Consider the following 17,293-nt stretch of genomic DNA (forward strand, 5'->3'; position numbering starts at 1 on the left):
ATATTTCACTAATGCTAAGAGACACCATTAAAATGCCTTGAAACCAGACTTCGGATATTCCATTTTAAATGCATTGAAATTTAGGAATCAATCTCTCTCACTAAAGATTTTCTGAGTCAGACTTGTAAGATTTATTACTTAAATTAACCAATTATTTATAATTTCATCCTTTACACTAACTTCTCTTTTCCATTTTCTCACCAGAAAGTAAACTGAGTTAGAGAATATTTAAGCTGAATTTTCTGGATTTTAAGACAAAGCGTGTTTTTGCTTCTTGTGGGTACGTTACAAAGCTCGTGCCAACGCTGATAAGTTTATAATTATTCGACTTTGCGCTATTACTGCCGATATTTGAATTGCTACGCAGGTTAGAATTTTCAAGCCATCTCAGATTTAAATTTAATTGTGTAGTCTTTGACTACTAGCCTACATTTTAAATTTCATTTTGACTGTTACTTTAGTTATATCGTCGCAAATGGTGGTAGATTCTGTTAGCATGAGAACTGCATTTATGTTCAATATTCTGTTTTAATAAAAAGGTTGTTTAAACCTTTTCAAATCCCTGTAGTTACTTCAGACACAGCGATAATTCGCTTTACTTCTATTAGGAGTTTAGAAGTAGTTTATCCTCCCAAAGAAAGCCAAACTTTACGGACACATTTCGTTTTTCAGCGTAACTATAATCGCCCGCACTGGAAGATTAGTTATGATGGACGATCTGCTCCAAAACTGATTCAAAGAACCGATTCACAGTACTGAGCGAATGATCAGCGTTCCAGCGAAAACGGAATGATAGTTCTTTAACAGTTCACTCAGAGCTCTTGTTGAAAAGCGTGTCAAAAATTTGATTCCCCTTATGTAAACACTAACATTCTTTCCTTTATTATTTACCGGAAATGTCTCTGATCATTTTTTATGTGTGTATGTGCATGTGTATTATACTATATGCATATATATGTGCTTTTGTTGTACTATATGCATATATGATTGCTTGTGTTCTATCTAGTATTTAAAAAACAAAGCATTAAATAAACCGACGCATCTCAGCGTAACTGATCGCCTCTATTTGCAAATGGTTGGAGTTCCCCCCCCCCGTTTGGCAGTGCGAGGATCTGTTTAAAATACGTAGATTATGGGTGTTCTTCTTCCTCCTCGGACTCCCAGCTGTCATCGATCCGGCGCTGCTGCTCTTGTCTCGAATCTGTCTCCTACGGAGTCTTGACGTTATCTTTCTGCTTTCCCCCCAATCTTTGCACACCGCTCTTGATCCACTCTTGTTGCGAGCGCATTCATCAAGGTGAATCAACGTTAATGAGCGGTGAATTGTTAAAAAGAACTGGTTCACTTCAGTGAGTGAACGGTTCTGATCTGATCCCTTAAAGGTGAAGTTTTGCCCATCTTTAGTATGTTGATGACACTTTTACACTTTTGACAGTGGAAAAGAAGATAGGCATAACCGTAGATGAAACATGAAGAACTTCGGTGAAAAGGGTGAAACGTATCTGCTGGAAAATATACAAGAAGTATCGTTGAAACTTAAGAAGGAATGAAAAGAAGCTTTATGGAATACTAGAATCAAATCCGAGAAAAACATTCTTAGATTTACATTTCATCTGTCATCTGGAGAGGTTAATTTAGAGAGGTTAACTTAAACTGCAGTACAGTTTTCGCAATAGCTTTAGTGTGCTTTTTTAAATTAAAAATATCCGTTCAAATCCACATGCAGTTTTCCATCCTTGAATTTGCATTGTTACTCAGTTCGATGGGAAAAATGGCGCAAACAACCACTTTATATCCCCTCTCTCCCGATTTTCATACTTCTACTGCAACTTTAAAATTGTTTTCATTTTATAAGTATTCCTGATAACTATATTTATAATCGCATTAATGTTAACGATTATGTTACTCCTGTAAAGCAAAAGCACTTAAATGCGCACGATTTCCCTCAATTTACATTTTCTGTTGAACAGAGAAATGTAATGTGGATACGAGTCACTTTCCTTTAAAAAATCCTCTACGAAAACATCCCTTCCACTGGGCAGAGAGCCCTCGCTTTCTTTGCCATAACCCCAATAATTAGAAATCTGTTGAACGGAGATATGAATATCTGATGCATGAAGTTCAGACTACATAGCATCAATTTTGTGAGCATTTTTCCACATTAAAAAGTAGTTCTTCCTATGTATAATATAAATCGACGCAGTTTCCCTACGAAAGTCTTACACGAAACGCAAATACAGCAAAGTGTCTGAAGCACATAGCCCTCATGTACTTTGCCACATTCAAATAACCAAATCAAATAACCGTATTAAAATTAATCAAAATCAATTTCTTATGTGATATTTGATAGCAAGCAAATTAATTAGTTAAGTTTGTAAGCTTACCTTTGGCTGTCTAAACTATCCAATATATAGTATGCGATGGTCTGAGTGATTACATAAATCCAGGATAAACCAAGGATGTGAAAAAATATATTCCAGCAGAGCACTAAGAAAAGGAAAGCCAAGCTATAGCTATTAATTTTAATACTGTCAAATAATTGCACACTTTGTTGAGGTTAAAATCTCCTCTAACAGTTATAAAAATAATGACATGAACATAATTTTTACGGAACATTTGAACATTTGCATTGTAAGCAATTATTATTATTAATACTATTATTAAATAATAACTCAAAGTATTACAAGATAAAAAACAAAATGCTGTGTTTTCCACTTTCGCTAATACACTCGCGTGCAAAATTAAGAGAATCTGCAAATTATGTCTTCTATTTTTGCAAAAGGTATTGAACCAGAAGTACTAATTATGCCATCGAAGAATTATGCAAATTTCCAGATTCGAATCCTTAAGCGTAGACATGCGTGTCTGTGGAGCTGTGACTATAGAGGGATTATAAACGCATGAAGGGTTTTCGACGATTAATATGTTCTCACTCCTTCACAATATTCGCCGTGTTTCTCGCAAGAGTTGGATAATTTTATAAGGTATTAGGTAACATGAAGTATCCATGAACGTACGGATGATGGAATGAGATGGAGAATCGTTGATAGATTGTAATCAAGCCAATCACAAATGCAGGTGGCTAAAGAGCTGAATGTAAAGTCCACTGTCATCTACAATTTGTGGAAAGAGTTTCAGGACACTGTATCCATATTGAGAAGACGTGGATAAAGTCGACCATGATCCACAAATACAAATGAGGATCGATATTTGGCACTTTCAGCGCAGCGACACTGGAATGCTACAGCTCAACAGCTCTCGAGTGAACTGTATGCTGCCACTGAAACCCCAGTTTCATGACCTGCAGTTGCCTGAAGGCTTTATGACGTAGGACTGCATGCGAGCAGACTCGCTGCCGTGTTCCGCTTTCAACAGCCCCCTAGAGAAATGCGGTGCAGACAACATAAGCCTTCGACCAGACTTCAGTGGAGGACCAGGCTTTTTACAGATGAGTAGAGATTCAGCCTGGACACAGATTTTCGGTGTATTTGTATCTGGAGAGAGCTGCTCGGAACACGTTACTATCCTTCCAGCATTAATGTAAAAGATCATTACGATGGTGTAAGTGTAATAGTTTGGGCAGGCATTCTGTTGGACGGCCCCACACACCTGCTTGTGTTTGACAAATGCTCCCTGACTGTTATGAACTACGGAGAGAAGATCGTAGAGACCTATTTAAATACTTTACAGACTACAGGAACTTTACTTTACAGGAACGCGGTAGGTCCTGGGTTCTTGTTAATGGTCGACAACGCTCCTCCACATAGGATTCAGCTGGTCGGCAATTACTTGGAAAGTGAGGATATTTTCGGCATGCATTGACCAGTCACATCTCTTGACAATCCCTTATCTCTTTCTTGACATTTCTTTCTTTTTTATGTTTGTCTCACGCTACATTACACAGAAAAATACAACAATTTTACTTATAATTCTACTAAAATTATCTCTCTAAGTGCAAAATTCATAACTATTCCGCCTATAGTATTTCTCAGCAAGAGCGACAGCTTTTATTTCAAAATTAGCTAAATACCTAGTTCTTTTCTGTCCGGGATTATTTTGTTCTGTAGAAGAAATAAAGAATCGTATTTTACACGTAAAAGGAGAGGGAAACTGAAGAGAAAATGTCTTGCGACTGCATTAGAATAGTTATTACCACAACTAACAGCCAAAGTAAAATTTGCTATGCTGCTGCCAAAGTGCAAAATGCTATGCATGCTCAAACGTTGGAAGAACTAAGGAAAAACCATGAGCCTTTCTTTCTACACTAACTTCCAAATATTCAGCACCCCACATCAAATTTAACAGAAAATTAAAAATAGAGCTTTGATTAACACCAAATTTCCCATGAAGGTAGCAAATGTGTAACATGCAATATTTGTATACTGCATCCTCACCCATTTTTAGCTACTCAATTTCAACTACGCTTTCGAAAATTCTTGTATTCTACGCTAATATGGCTTTGCATGCTTAACTTTGGAAGCCAGTGTATAATGTTTTTATACCTGTTTCTGCGAACCTAAGACTAGCTGAAAACACTTACCGTCAAGCTGGTACGTCTAGTTAAGTTAGACCATAGCGTCTTAAACTTTTTTCAGTCACAACGCCTTTTTATCACTGAGGGTTTTTTTTTTTTTTTTTTTTTTTTTTTTTTTTCCGAGACCCCAGGATCTCCATAATAACGTATTTACGAAAACTTTGTGGGACCCCATAAGCATTGCGCAAATCCGACACAAGCGTGAGGGAAACTGTAAATTTTTTTCACCTTGTATCGTAATATACTATTGCAGTTTTAGATCATTAACTTTAATTTCTGATATTAAGACATAGAACAATGTGCAAATTCTAACAGACAAAATGACAACGTCACGTGCAAAGCAAGTAAAAGGAACATTTATATTATAAAAAGAATGCAAAGAAAAAACGAAACGTTTTCGTTTTTCTTTGTCTGTATTGTCTTATCTTTATCTATTTTCAGATACATTGTGTAAAAATATTTGGTAATTGTATAATTATAATAAGTTAAAGAAATATCAGAACTCCTAAAATTTTTGGCGACTCCCTGCTGCAGATCCTGTGACCCCCCATGAAGTTCGTGACCCACACTTTCAGAAACTCTGAGTTAGACGATTAATTTATCCCATTTTTGGATACGTGTAACTATATTTAAAGGGACGATTTAAAATTCGACGCGGGATTAAAATTTAGAGTAAATTTTTGCAGCAAAATCTTATTTCTCGCCTTATACACGAATTGGCTTGTATTTAGAAACGTAAACGTTAGATAAAAGTAACACTGACTTAATTTACATAAGATATAAATAGTTTGTGGTTAATAAAGAGTTACAAAGCACGTTTTGGGCACTTATAATAGGAGATGCACTACTTATCTATTTAATACTGAAAATAAACTATTCTAACAAACAGAATTTTGCCTACAAACAATATTCTCTTTTATATAAAAAAGATCTACAGTAAAAACTTTTATACTTACTGTAATTATTAAAATGGTTAAAATGGTCGAATGTAACCCAAGACATATAAAAAGTATTCAGCCTGGTATAGTTTGTGTTAAAATTGAGAGCTTATTATTATTTTTTCACCATCTGTTTGAAAATCATCTTGACAGAGTTTTAATATCAGTTCTTTTGAACATTTTGATTCTTGAATTTTAGTAGCTAAAGCAACTAAGAGTAAAATGTAGTGTAAATTGCTATGATTGCTATGCTTGACTAGTTATTTTTGAAAGTATATTGAATCATTATTGCCAACCACAAAATGAAAATTTCCTGTCGTAACAATGCATTTTCTTTCATGATTTAATTATATCATTACAGAAATGATTAGTTTGGTGTTTTTAGCTTAAAATTCACGTGTTTTATGTTTATTTTTTTAGGGAGGCAATAATTATTTTTGAAAAGGAGCAAATGTGGCAAATGTTTTACTGGACATCAGTTTGTTTTCTTTGATGTTTTTATATATCTGTTTCCGTAAAAGACCGAAATTGGAGAATGTCGACTTTCACCGGAGAATATCAACATTCACCAAATACGTCGGTGAAAGACCGAATATTTCACTACATTCTTGTATATTCGGACCCTCACCGGTGTATGTCGACAATCACAGATATGCTCTGGTGAAAGTCGAAAAGAGAGGTCATAAAGTGCCATAATAGTTTAAGTTGTTGCAATAAATAAGATTTGAATCACATAATTTAGTAAGTTTTTTATTACTGTTATTTTATTTTCTCATTTAGAACGTACTGTATAATTAAGTAAGTTTTTAACTTCTATTATTTTCCTTTCTCATTTTGAATGTATTGTGTGTGTTAGGTACTCATGTTCTTAAGTTCTTATTTCAAGTCTCAAGTGCGTTTATTCGCGACTGAATTACGGAGAAGAAAATATAATATTGTAAAATGTTCAACATTCACCATTAGTACATGGCGAATGTCGACATTGACCGGTGTAAGTCAGAAATAAGAGTATTTGGAAAATATTTCGGACATACACCAAGAGACTATGTGAATGTTGACATTCACCGGTGAAAGTCGACATTCTCCAGATTTCGGTGTTTCACCGTAGCATATCTACTACTACAAATTAATTTTGTAAAGATTTATAAGTTTTCTAAACCACCATTTCACGTTATATAAAATGCTGACTATCCTTTTAAGACTCACGTCCTTATAAAGTTACACTATTAAATATGAAATACAATTCATATTAATATTTATATATAAAAGATTATCGCACACATGTTCGTCACGTTTGACTTCTCTAAAGATATTTTAAGCACAGTGAAAGGTAAATAAAAATATTATTAACAGGTCTACCTGAAGAAATTTCACAGAAACAGAAACCAAACTAAAAATTCACAGAAACAGAAATCCTTTAACTTAAGCGTAGATAAACAGTTTTCCACAGCCGCACAGATGGTATAGTATTTAGGGGAGGTAAACCGCTGAGTTAGCTTCCGACCCAGGTATAGATATATCCATGCAGAATTGGTTACCAACTCGGCGGGAGTCAACCACTAGCTACCAGGCCCAAGCCCTGGGGAGTCCCGGCTGAGCAGACGACATTTATAAAATGCAAAAAAGAGATATACATGTGCATACAAGGCACTTGAAGAAGAGTACAATCAAAAAATATATATATAAATAGCAACTCATATACAGATATATACACACTTGCATACATAAATATGTATTTACTCTCTTTCTAAATCCATCATTAAGTATGAAAATGGCTTCCCCCACTTGCTGCCTGCTTTATAGTAAACTGATGACTATTTGGCCAGCCTGATGTACTGATTTTGTCATACCTAAAACATCAGCCGAAGTGAAGCACACTAACATATAAGTTTAACTATGATGTTTAATTATATAACATATAAGTTTAACTATGATGTTTAACTATGTTGCATAATTAAACTTGCATGTTATTCTACGCAATTTTCGTGATATTTTCTGATTGTTTTCATATTTTGAATACTTTAAGGTTTTCTTTAAACGTTTTATTGTTCATGTAGCAATTTTTCCTTTTGTTGTTGAAAGTCTCTCCTATGTTTCCGTAGTCCGTAGTTCGATTCCCGGCGAAGGCGGTTGCTAATTTTTCATCTCTCCAAAAATACCTAATGTCTCTACAATTTAACTATTGAAATCACTCTGTCATTTTTGAAGCCAGATTTCGAATTCTCATGTAAGCCGACCCCCAAACTTAAGCTAGTTAAAAATTTGCTAAAAATGCTCGACTTATGCACAGAAATACATATGTTAATCCAAATTATTCTTCATCTCCTTGATGTTGTAGTCCGCTAAAATGAAACGACGGAACACGAAAGAGGAGTTCAAAATAAAAATTGTAAAAAATAAATTATTTAAATCTGATGGAAAACAGAACGAAACAGTTCTCTCTTACGATTACAGACGTCTCAATTCCCTGTATAATATTACGCAATGTTTACCACAAATTCTTTATTCTTTAGTTGTTACCGCCAGAAGGGACCTTCAAGGCCCTTCAGTGACAAACACATCACGTGTTTCGTGTCATGAGAGAAGCAGACGTTCGGCACGTGATCAAAATTTGAGAAACAGGCGTTTATCGCCGTAAGTTTTTATGCAATAAATTGTAGCTTGACAATAACCCTTAGGTGCGGAAGACGCAGTTGTTTGTAGAGATAACAAAGGATAATATTATCATTAAGGACATATTTGTTTGTACAATATTTTTGCGTTTTTCTTTAAAAATTTCTGCGTGTGATATTGATAACGGGCAATAAAATAAAACGCGACTCAAAATATTCGAATTTAGGTGAATATTTCAAAACAAATTCCGTTTCATTTACGAAAAGAATTTTAATAGATGTAATTTGTTTTTAATTCCTTTCTCATATAATTTTCCAAGCGATTCCCCGAGATTATATAAATCCTTTCAGCAGAATTTTGTAATTTTATTTAGAACTTTGATTAAGATAGATAAGATAATTAGGTTTATAAACACCGTTTCGCAATTCGTCATATTTTTTCACGCAACGAACTTACAAAATTCATCTTTTAAACCAGACGCATGTTCCCGTTTCCTTTCTTTTACTTCTAATATATTCATAAGACGTAAAGCATTTTATACCTTGACATGAATATGTTATGTTTGCTGTGTTACATTTCAGGGTTCATATCTATTATTTGAACATTTATCCTTCAAATCCTGGAATTGAAGAAGAAGCTAGATAGTAGGGTTTTGGTTTGGTTTATGTGAATACGGTAAGGCCTCGAGGGTTATCTGCCTAACCAGATCGATGCCTTCGTGGAGGACTCTCTAAAGAAAAATAGCTTGTATACACGTTACCTATTCGGAAAACCACGAAAACGCCCATGCAGCTAACTCCTTCACGGGCTTCGAACCTCGAACGGAACTACCAGTGTTCAGCGACTTTACCGCTCACAGAGCTATTAAGGAGAATATTTGATCCAGTCACATATTTTTTTAAATTTCATAACACATATTTTTCAACTTTATGATAATTTTAAATGCTGAAGCATAATAAAAGTAACCTTTAACCGGCATATGTAAAAGAAATTGGAGAAAGTCAACTAAATTTGAAATTTTGAATGAAGTAAATTTGATCTGCAGTACCTTGAAAACAGTCCTATTCCGCAGTCGTGTTAGGAAGAATATCAATACCTATCCCATTATTGGAATCCTTCCTGAAAGTCTTTGAATTGAAACGCATCTAGCATCTTATGCCAATCAGCCCGAGCGTCTTCTTATAGAGTCAGTATCTTAGGCCGTAGGTATGATTTTGATTCATGCTATATCTTGAGAATGCACAACAGGCCACACATAACAGATAAAGATCAAAGAGGCCAAGTAAAGTTAGAAGCAAATGCAACGATGGCAATATTTACAATTTTCGTCGATATGACATGTGCTCCAAGTATCCCTCTCCCAAGTCAAACAATCAATGGAACATTTTATTGCAATATTTTGAGGCTGTTAAGAGGCTTCATCTATAGAAAAATAGGAATTAGATACGTTATCGGGTTAAGGTACCAAGCTATAATGACCTGAAGAAACAGCAGTTTTGGGTATCAATGAAACTGACTATAATTATCCATGCCCAACTGACGCAGTCTCGTAGGTCGGTACTCTTTTTAATTTAAAGAACTAAAATCCATATAGAAGGATAGCATTTTGAATCTGCACAGAATTTTCAATTCATATTATACAGGACGCTACAGACATTTCAGGTAAAAGACTTCGAGAAAATTGTCCTTTTATGATAAACTGTAACTGGAGCATAAATGAAAAAAATCTGCTGTGGATACCACATGACTTTGTACCTTGTACGGTCTATAAATTATACACATTTTTTGCTGCCTTTCATTTAAACTTATTTCCTTGAATTTCATTAGAAATATATTTCTCATTCAATCAATTCAATCCTTATTTCGCTGCAAGGCAAAAATACATAAAAACTCAAAACATCTTCATTGAAAATTGTAAAATATAGAAAAACATAAAACACCAAATACAGTTAAGAACAGTTAAAAAAATTAAAATTAAAATTGAGAGTTTCAAACAAGCAATTCGGCCAGCAAACAGGATAACAAATTTTTCGGTGGAAAAAAATGAAAGTTTACTTTTGGTCACTCTCGGCAGAAAGACACTAAAGTTGGTGCAGACACTGACTTAATTCACTATTCTACTAACAGTTTCAAATGTAAACAAATCGTGACTAAGTTAGGCTTAGTAGCACTTAAATAACTTTTAAATTGTTGATAATTCTACATTTGAATGCAGATTAATTAAAGGCATAAAAACCTAATCGGAACTTAAGAACAAAGTACAGGTAATTCCACCACTTTTAAAGCAAACAAATGCACAATTTACCAACATGTAAAAAAAAATCTTAGCTCACCGAGCCAGGTAACAGAGTGGGTATATATATATATATATATATATATAAGACATAGATAAAGAAATTTAGAACTAATATTTCACAAATACCAGAAATTGAAATTCATAATTAATAAATTTCAAATTATTACTACTTTAATGATAATTTTTCTGCAGCTTAATTCGCGAAAATCACCTGCATTTAGAAACTTTTGGTAAGGCGGATTGCAACCAAAAAGGGAGGTGCACGACAACAAGTTATAGCAGTCCCATATACAAAATTTGAAAGTTCTGGGTCTACTGTTTTTAAGTCATGCGAGATGCATACATACGTACATACAGACGTCAGGAAAAATTCTCTTCTGAATCCATTTTATAATCTGTTTTGCGGAAAAGAGTCCTTTATTCTTTCCTTACGTACAGATGGCACGCAAAAACTTCGTTCAATTAGATTCGAGAGCGGTCAAAATGGATATTTTCATTGAAATGCGATACCGAAACTTTTTCACGATTACAATACTTCTTTTACTACGTACAATGAATAAAAAGGATTGCTGCATTTGGTTTATAAATGCCGAAATGAAAACTTTGTGGTGAAAAGAGACTAGATTTATTTCAAGTTAATCTAAACCCGAATCAAAGTTTTTTTTTTTTTTTTTTTCAAAATTTGGTTGGGCAAATGCAGTTTTTTTTTAATCAGCCTACTATATTTTTCAGATATTCTAGAAGAAAGAACATTGGTTCTTTTTAATGAAATTATTGACAAATACAGTGAAAAAAAAACTAAAATATTATTCATACTTGTTCGAAAGACAGTTCGTTGTGCCTGTGTTTTTAATCAGATTCTGCAATTATTATTTCACCTTATATCTTATCTTTTAATTATTGATTAAGGACTTCCTATTCTGTATTTCCTGTCAGAAGGAAAATATCGCCGTTTCTTAAACAAATGCGAAATCTAACAACGGTTAAGTAATTACTATTTATAGGAGATAAAATTAAAAAAATAGCTACATATTTGTTATTGATACAACATATAATGTTCGATGAATTAAGGTAAGAAACTAGACAAGCCATTCTAGAGAAAATTAGAGCCCCTCGTATGGTTGCGCAGTATCATTTGAACTCTTCTAGAAAACTATACCTAGATTACAACAAGCAATGTGTGCTGATTAAGAAGACAATCTACCGACCAGAATAATACGTATCGTCTCAAGTCACATGATGGTAAAGAAGCATCTGAAGAAATATTCCGTGATGGCGTATTGTTTTCTTTCAGTCTAACAGATAGCAAACTATAGCGTGGTAAATTTTCAGATGGAGTTCTTTGCCTTTAGTGTAGAATAAATATATTTTATCTTATGATCACGTGGAGTTAACGAATTTTGTTTTAAAGAAAAGTATCTTAAGTGCAGTCTAAATTTTTTATCAGATGCCAAGAAAATTTTTTATTAACTACCAAACATATACAAAAGCTGTGCGCAAATACGCTGACTTTGAATACTCGAAATCATTAATAAATCCTTTAATTTTTTCAACTGCCGTAGTTAATTTTCATATCACGCTTTGTTCTTTTTTTACCTCCCACCAGTCTTTCTCTCTCTCTCTCTCTCTCTCTCTATATATATATATAAAGAGAGAAAGACTGGTATAATATATATACATAAAAAAATTTTTAATTTGTGAACTAGGAGAAAAAACTTATACTACAAAATTCCTTTAAATTGAGTTTAAAGAAAGCTAACCAATTAAAAGCAAATTAAAATTAAAAAATTTGGAAAGAAACATTTTTTTGAAAATATTTTATTAATAATTTAACAGTATTCTCTTTTTAAAATTCAATTTAAAGAATTTTTTCAGGGTGGTATATTCTTTTTCTTCTAATATACAAATCAAAAATTTTTTCTTGAGTTAAAACTTAATCACCCTCCATCGCTTGATTTTAAATATCGCCGTTCAGTCTCATTTTCGAACTTCATTCTTTAATTTTTAATTATTGAAATTATTTAGGGAGTACTATGAGAGTGGAGAAAATACCAATTAACTTCTTAACTGCAGCCGATATAAAATTTTCAACTCTAATGGACTGGCAGTACTCTAATAGATTTCAAATCTAATGGACAAGTTTACTGCAGTGATGGGATGACGAACTTGCATTACTGTACTATTATTATTATTATTATTATTGTATAATGTGCCATGAAAATCTAAAGAGGCGAAGTTTTACCGGGAAAGAAAGAATATAGGGCAAGTCTAACATTGAGTAAATGGCTACCTCGCTAAATTGGCGAGATATCTATCGCCAAGATGGCGATGGTTTTGGCAACTAATTTTTGTCGCCAAATCACCAAAAGTAGTCAAACATGGCGACCATTTGGCGACATTTATTTTGGTCCCTGTATAACTGTAATGGGTATTACAAATGAATAACTGTAATGGATCTTCTGTGTATCTGTAACCCTATCTATCCCTTCATAAGGGTCCAGATACGGTTACATACAAGATCTTTCAGACAGATAGTACTTCTTACAGATACATTCATTCATTTCCAGAAATTTCGAAAAAAACTAGATTTCTCGGCGGCCGAGTGAAAGATGTATAAAGATCGGATAGAACACCTGCTTTCAATTGTTAGCTCAGCGTGAGTTCGGAGTACTAAAATATCTCCGGGTTAGATGCACTTTGCTTTGCATTGTCTTTAGATGCACTTTGATTGCTTTGCGTTAACGTTCTTAGTAGTTTTAAATGTAACTACTGATTGTACTCTAATACTCTGAAATGTTGTACGACTATTTTTGTTCCAGAATTCTGAAGTGTTTCCTTTAATAAAATAAATTTTATCCACCTATCGTTGGACCTGTGTGAATTCAAACTATTACGAACACGTACGCACGCAACAATTTTTGGTGTCAGAAGTGGGGAGAATGCCGGTGGCAAGAGACAGCTCGTGACTACCTTCGTTGCATTTTTAAAAAAAGATAGAAAGGGCCGTCAACCGAGTTAAAAGTGAGATGAAAGCTGGCCAAGAATCCGTTAAGAAGGGTGGAAGCCGTTCCAGAAAAGATGGAAGCTGGTCAATAGGAAATGAAAAGACAAATCATCGGCTTAACAGGAAACAAATTGGAGGCTATGGAAGGTGGGTTAGACACGATTAAAGATAAAGCTGGAGAAACTGAAGAAAACGTTTCAGCTGTCAAAGAAAAGTAGAGTAGAGAGTTTCTGACGCGGAACAGAAAACGAATTACAGACTCTCTGCTGTCACCAAAGAAGTTACTACCTGAAAGAAATTCATAGCTACAACAGAAAGCAATTCTGATGGTTTTAACTTTTTACCCATGCTTCTTTTCCCTCTCTAAAGCTATCCACATATGATGATAAGACCTCTTGGCAAGTGTATAAGACACAATTTTCTGTAGTGGCAGACGCGAATTTCGACGCTTCTCTGAGAGCAGACCTAGCGGATATCCTTCAAACTCGAAAAGTAGAGGTTAGACTTCGAAGCTGCATACGGCACGCTGGAGCTGCGCTTTGGTGAAAAGTGTTTAAAAGAGTATAGTAGGCTTCAGTTAAAATCACGCTAACAGAAGCCCTTGGAAACACTCTAGGAGCTCGCCACAGATGTTGAAAGGCTGTCTCATCTCGCCTTTTCAGGCTGCCTAAGAGAAATAAGGGAAATATTGTCCCTGCAGGTACTTCATTTATGGCATTCGGGATCCTAAAATACAGAAAGCCATGAGAATGGCGAATGTTAAGGATATAAGGAGCGTTTTAGTGTATGCCATGAAATTCTATATACGGAAAATAATGCAACTCCCTAACAAGAACGCGGGAAACAAATTAATGGCCATCTTGCGTTGGAGATATTGCCAGATAATGAGAAGCCTCATTTTAAAGAGCTTCAGGTTTTTGCGATGAGTGGCGGTAGTAAAGACTTCTTCATCATGGGACACATCAATGAAGTTACAATATGACCATTGATACAGGAGCCAATGTTACCATCATTTGAAAAGATTTGGCTCAGCAATTGGAAGTTAAATTCATCTGGATGCCGCCCTGCTTTACCCTTGAGACTTTGTCCGGGGATAAAAAAGGCATAGATGGAATATTAAAAGTTAACATCCCGTTTGGAGATGCCGCCTACCATTACACAGCATATGTAGCAAATATTACAGACCCTTGCATACACGGATTAGACTTTCTAGGGAAGTATATATATATATATATATATATTTTTATTTTAAAAATAACGAATTGCATTCTGCCTCTAAGGACCATAACCCTATTCGATATTAACGATGAAGGAGTTAAATCTGCCCACCAAATCATATTTGAAGACGATATCATAGTACCACCAAGAATTGAACTTTTACTTCTTGTATCCATAGCCGAAAACAGAAATTTCCGATACGGTATAATGGAATATCCCAAAAACTGTGTAACACTCCGCGAAGAGTACTAGTAGTCAGAAAATTCTTTTCATTATGGAATGCTACCCAATTTTTTCTAATATCCATGCTATAGGGATTGTAAGATACCAGAAGTAGGCGCAGCCTTACCCACTTAACCAAACTAATTGATTTTATTGTCATAATAGGCCAAGCAGTTATTTTCTCCCTCCTTCCAGCATGCCTTCGTGGTGTAACGATAGCACACTCGGCGTGTATTCGATAGGTGCAAGTTCGAATCTCGTCGAGGGCATTGCTCATTTTTCATGTCCCTCTGCTTCAAAATAACCTAATGATTATACAGAGTGACACAGCTGAAGTGTTATCAAAAATTAAATAATCAATCATTAATGTTCAATAAATATTTTAATATTATATGCAGAAAAGTACTATGTGCAGAAAAATGCAGTAGAACTGGTATCTTCTATATGCCTCTCCTACAAGATATTTAGCAAATTTTTGCAAAAGTATAAATTTTACATGCAAAAGATTGAAATTATTATGCAATTTCGAAAGCAATTTGAATCTTTTTCTTGCAAATGCAATAAATTCCCTCTGAGACCAGTTCTAAATGGCTTTAGTATTCTGCGCAAGCTATCGGCTTAAAGAGATAATGTTCAATACTAATGTTTAATTTTGTTCCCAGAAATACTGGTCACTTTTATGGATAATGGAACAGGTCTCCGGAGATGGTTTACCGAGATGGTCTCCATGAGAGGATTTATTGTATTTATCTATGGGTGATTCCCTTTTTCTTGATTATAGTCCCTATTTATATTTACAAAAAATAAACAAACTTCATTGCATATTATGTCACATTATATCATAGGAACGCTGGGGTAGTTACAGTCCCTGTTATTAGTTAATATATCTACAAAAAATAAATATTATGTCATATTATATTGTAGGAACGCTAAGACCGGTGCATTGCTGTATGAGGTGACTATTTCGAAGTAGATCTTATTTTTATTTAAAGTACTTTTTTGTTAACAGAACTAGTCCGCGAGCTTTGGATATACCGTTATAAATGCTGGTGTGATCCGTTTTCAGGCAGACCATAGAACTTCCTCATTACGAATGCTTGTTCGCTCTAGGTTGGTGGGTATTTTTAATTATATCCTATTGCAAAATGTTTTGTTTTTCAGTTGTATCTTTTGATAATAAATGTAGTTATCCTCCACCAGGGGCTTCAGTGTCTGAAGAACGCTTAAAAGCGAAATAAAAATACAGGGTTATCGTCTAAAAGAAAAACAGACATTTGAAATGTTTTAAAGAAACAATAGTTTTAGTAGCACGCTGGAATAGTTACATATTTAGAAGAATATATTCTGAAATCCTGAAGTTTACGGCTAAGTCACAAAGCTATGTGGTGACCTCTTTGTAAAACAATAGATTACAGAGCGATAGCCAAACTCTTCTGAAACAGGTCTCAACATGTCACTGTCCACAGATTCAGCAATTATTGTGATACCTTATCTAAAATCATTCATATTTGTTGGAAGTAGAGTAGCAAAACTTTCTTCTTTATCTATCCTCATGAGAAGTAGTTTACAATGTGTTAAACTTGGACTTGGTAACCAATTTGCCAAAGCCATGCCTTCCCAGTAAAGCACGGTAAAGCTAATTTATTGTGAATTTCGGACTATTGCCACATCAGTTGGCGAATGCTAGCAGTGGCAGTCTATTTCTAGAAATCAAAGGCTTCGGCTTTTGGACACAGTATAAAAACCACTTCTTAATGAGACAAAAAGGTTGGTTTAAAATTAAGGAAAATAGAATTTTAGTTTGGTGTAGAGTAAAGTAAATATAATCAAAATCGTAAAAACAACTTTGCATTAGCGTAAGTATATTGAAAACACTCAATCGATTTCGAGGGCAGCTAAAGGTCCCTCCTCATCAGGAGAAAGAAATACCCAGAAAGAAGAAAAATAAAGGGGAAGAAGTCTCAAAAACACGTGGTCCTTATAAGCACTGCACGTGGTTATAACCGGATTTTTAATCAGAGTTACACTGGCCGCCTACTTTTACTGAGCCAGGCTATCTGATCAAACATGTAACACAAAGGACAAGAAAAATAAGCGAAGTTAAAAATAGGGAGCGAGGGGCAACTGCACCTTCACGCTCAAAATCTGAACTTCGAATAATGGAAAGCAACCACCGAACGGATTTTTATACCCTCTGGTAGTACCAAACGCGAGGAGGTAACGCCATCTATCGGCAAAAATAACTGAATTAAGATAGTACAATTTTGAAGGCGTTAAGAAGGACTGGATTGGACTTCAAATCATTAACTAAAACCTGCTAAATCTTTGTGAATATGAAAAGCCTCAAGAAAATCCAATTCACCTATGGAAGAAGCCTTTTGGATAATTTTTGCAGACCCAAACCATTTTATTTACTCCTTTCCACGTGACCATTAGTTTTTCGGATTTGGTTTATGCTATCAACCGGC

General features: G+C 34.6%; 1 protein-coding gene across 6 annotated transcripts in view; it reads right to left on the minus strand.

The window, feature by feature from the left end:
• Window positions 1-17,293, minus strand: part of LOC118183202 (uncharacterized) — a 62,280-nt gene that overhangs the window by 10,513 nt on the left and 34,474 nt on the right. For 5 of the 6 annotated variants that reach the window (XR_004757200.2, XR_015038538.1, XR_004757201.2 and 2 more), the window contains one exon: window positions 2,385-2,487. Coding sequence is in view for 3 of the 6 variants with exons in the window: in XM_035352670.2 (XP_035208561.1) it covers window positions 2,385-2,487 (103 nt within the window). In the remaining 3 variants the exon portion in view is untranslated. Of the gene's footprint in view, window positions 1-2,384; window positions 2,488-5,490; window positions 5,725-17,293 lie in introns of those variants that run through there. The other variant, XM_035352668.2, reaches the window with a different exon arrangement.

This window comes from Stegodyphus dumicola, chromosome 1, assembly GCF_044657685.1.
Source record: "Stegodyphus dumicola isolate Sdum_Otavi_A_Nest chromosome 1, ASM4465768v1".
Lineage (NCBI taxonomy): Eukaryota > Metazoa > Arthropoda > Arachnida > Araneae > Eresidae > Stegodyphus > Stegodyphus dumicola.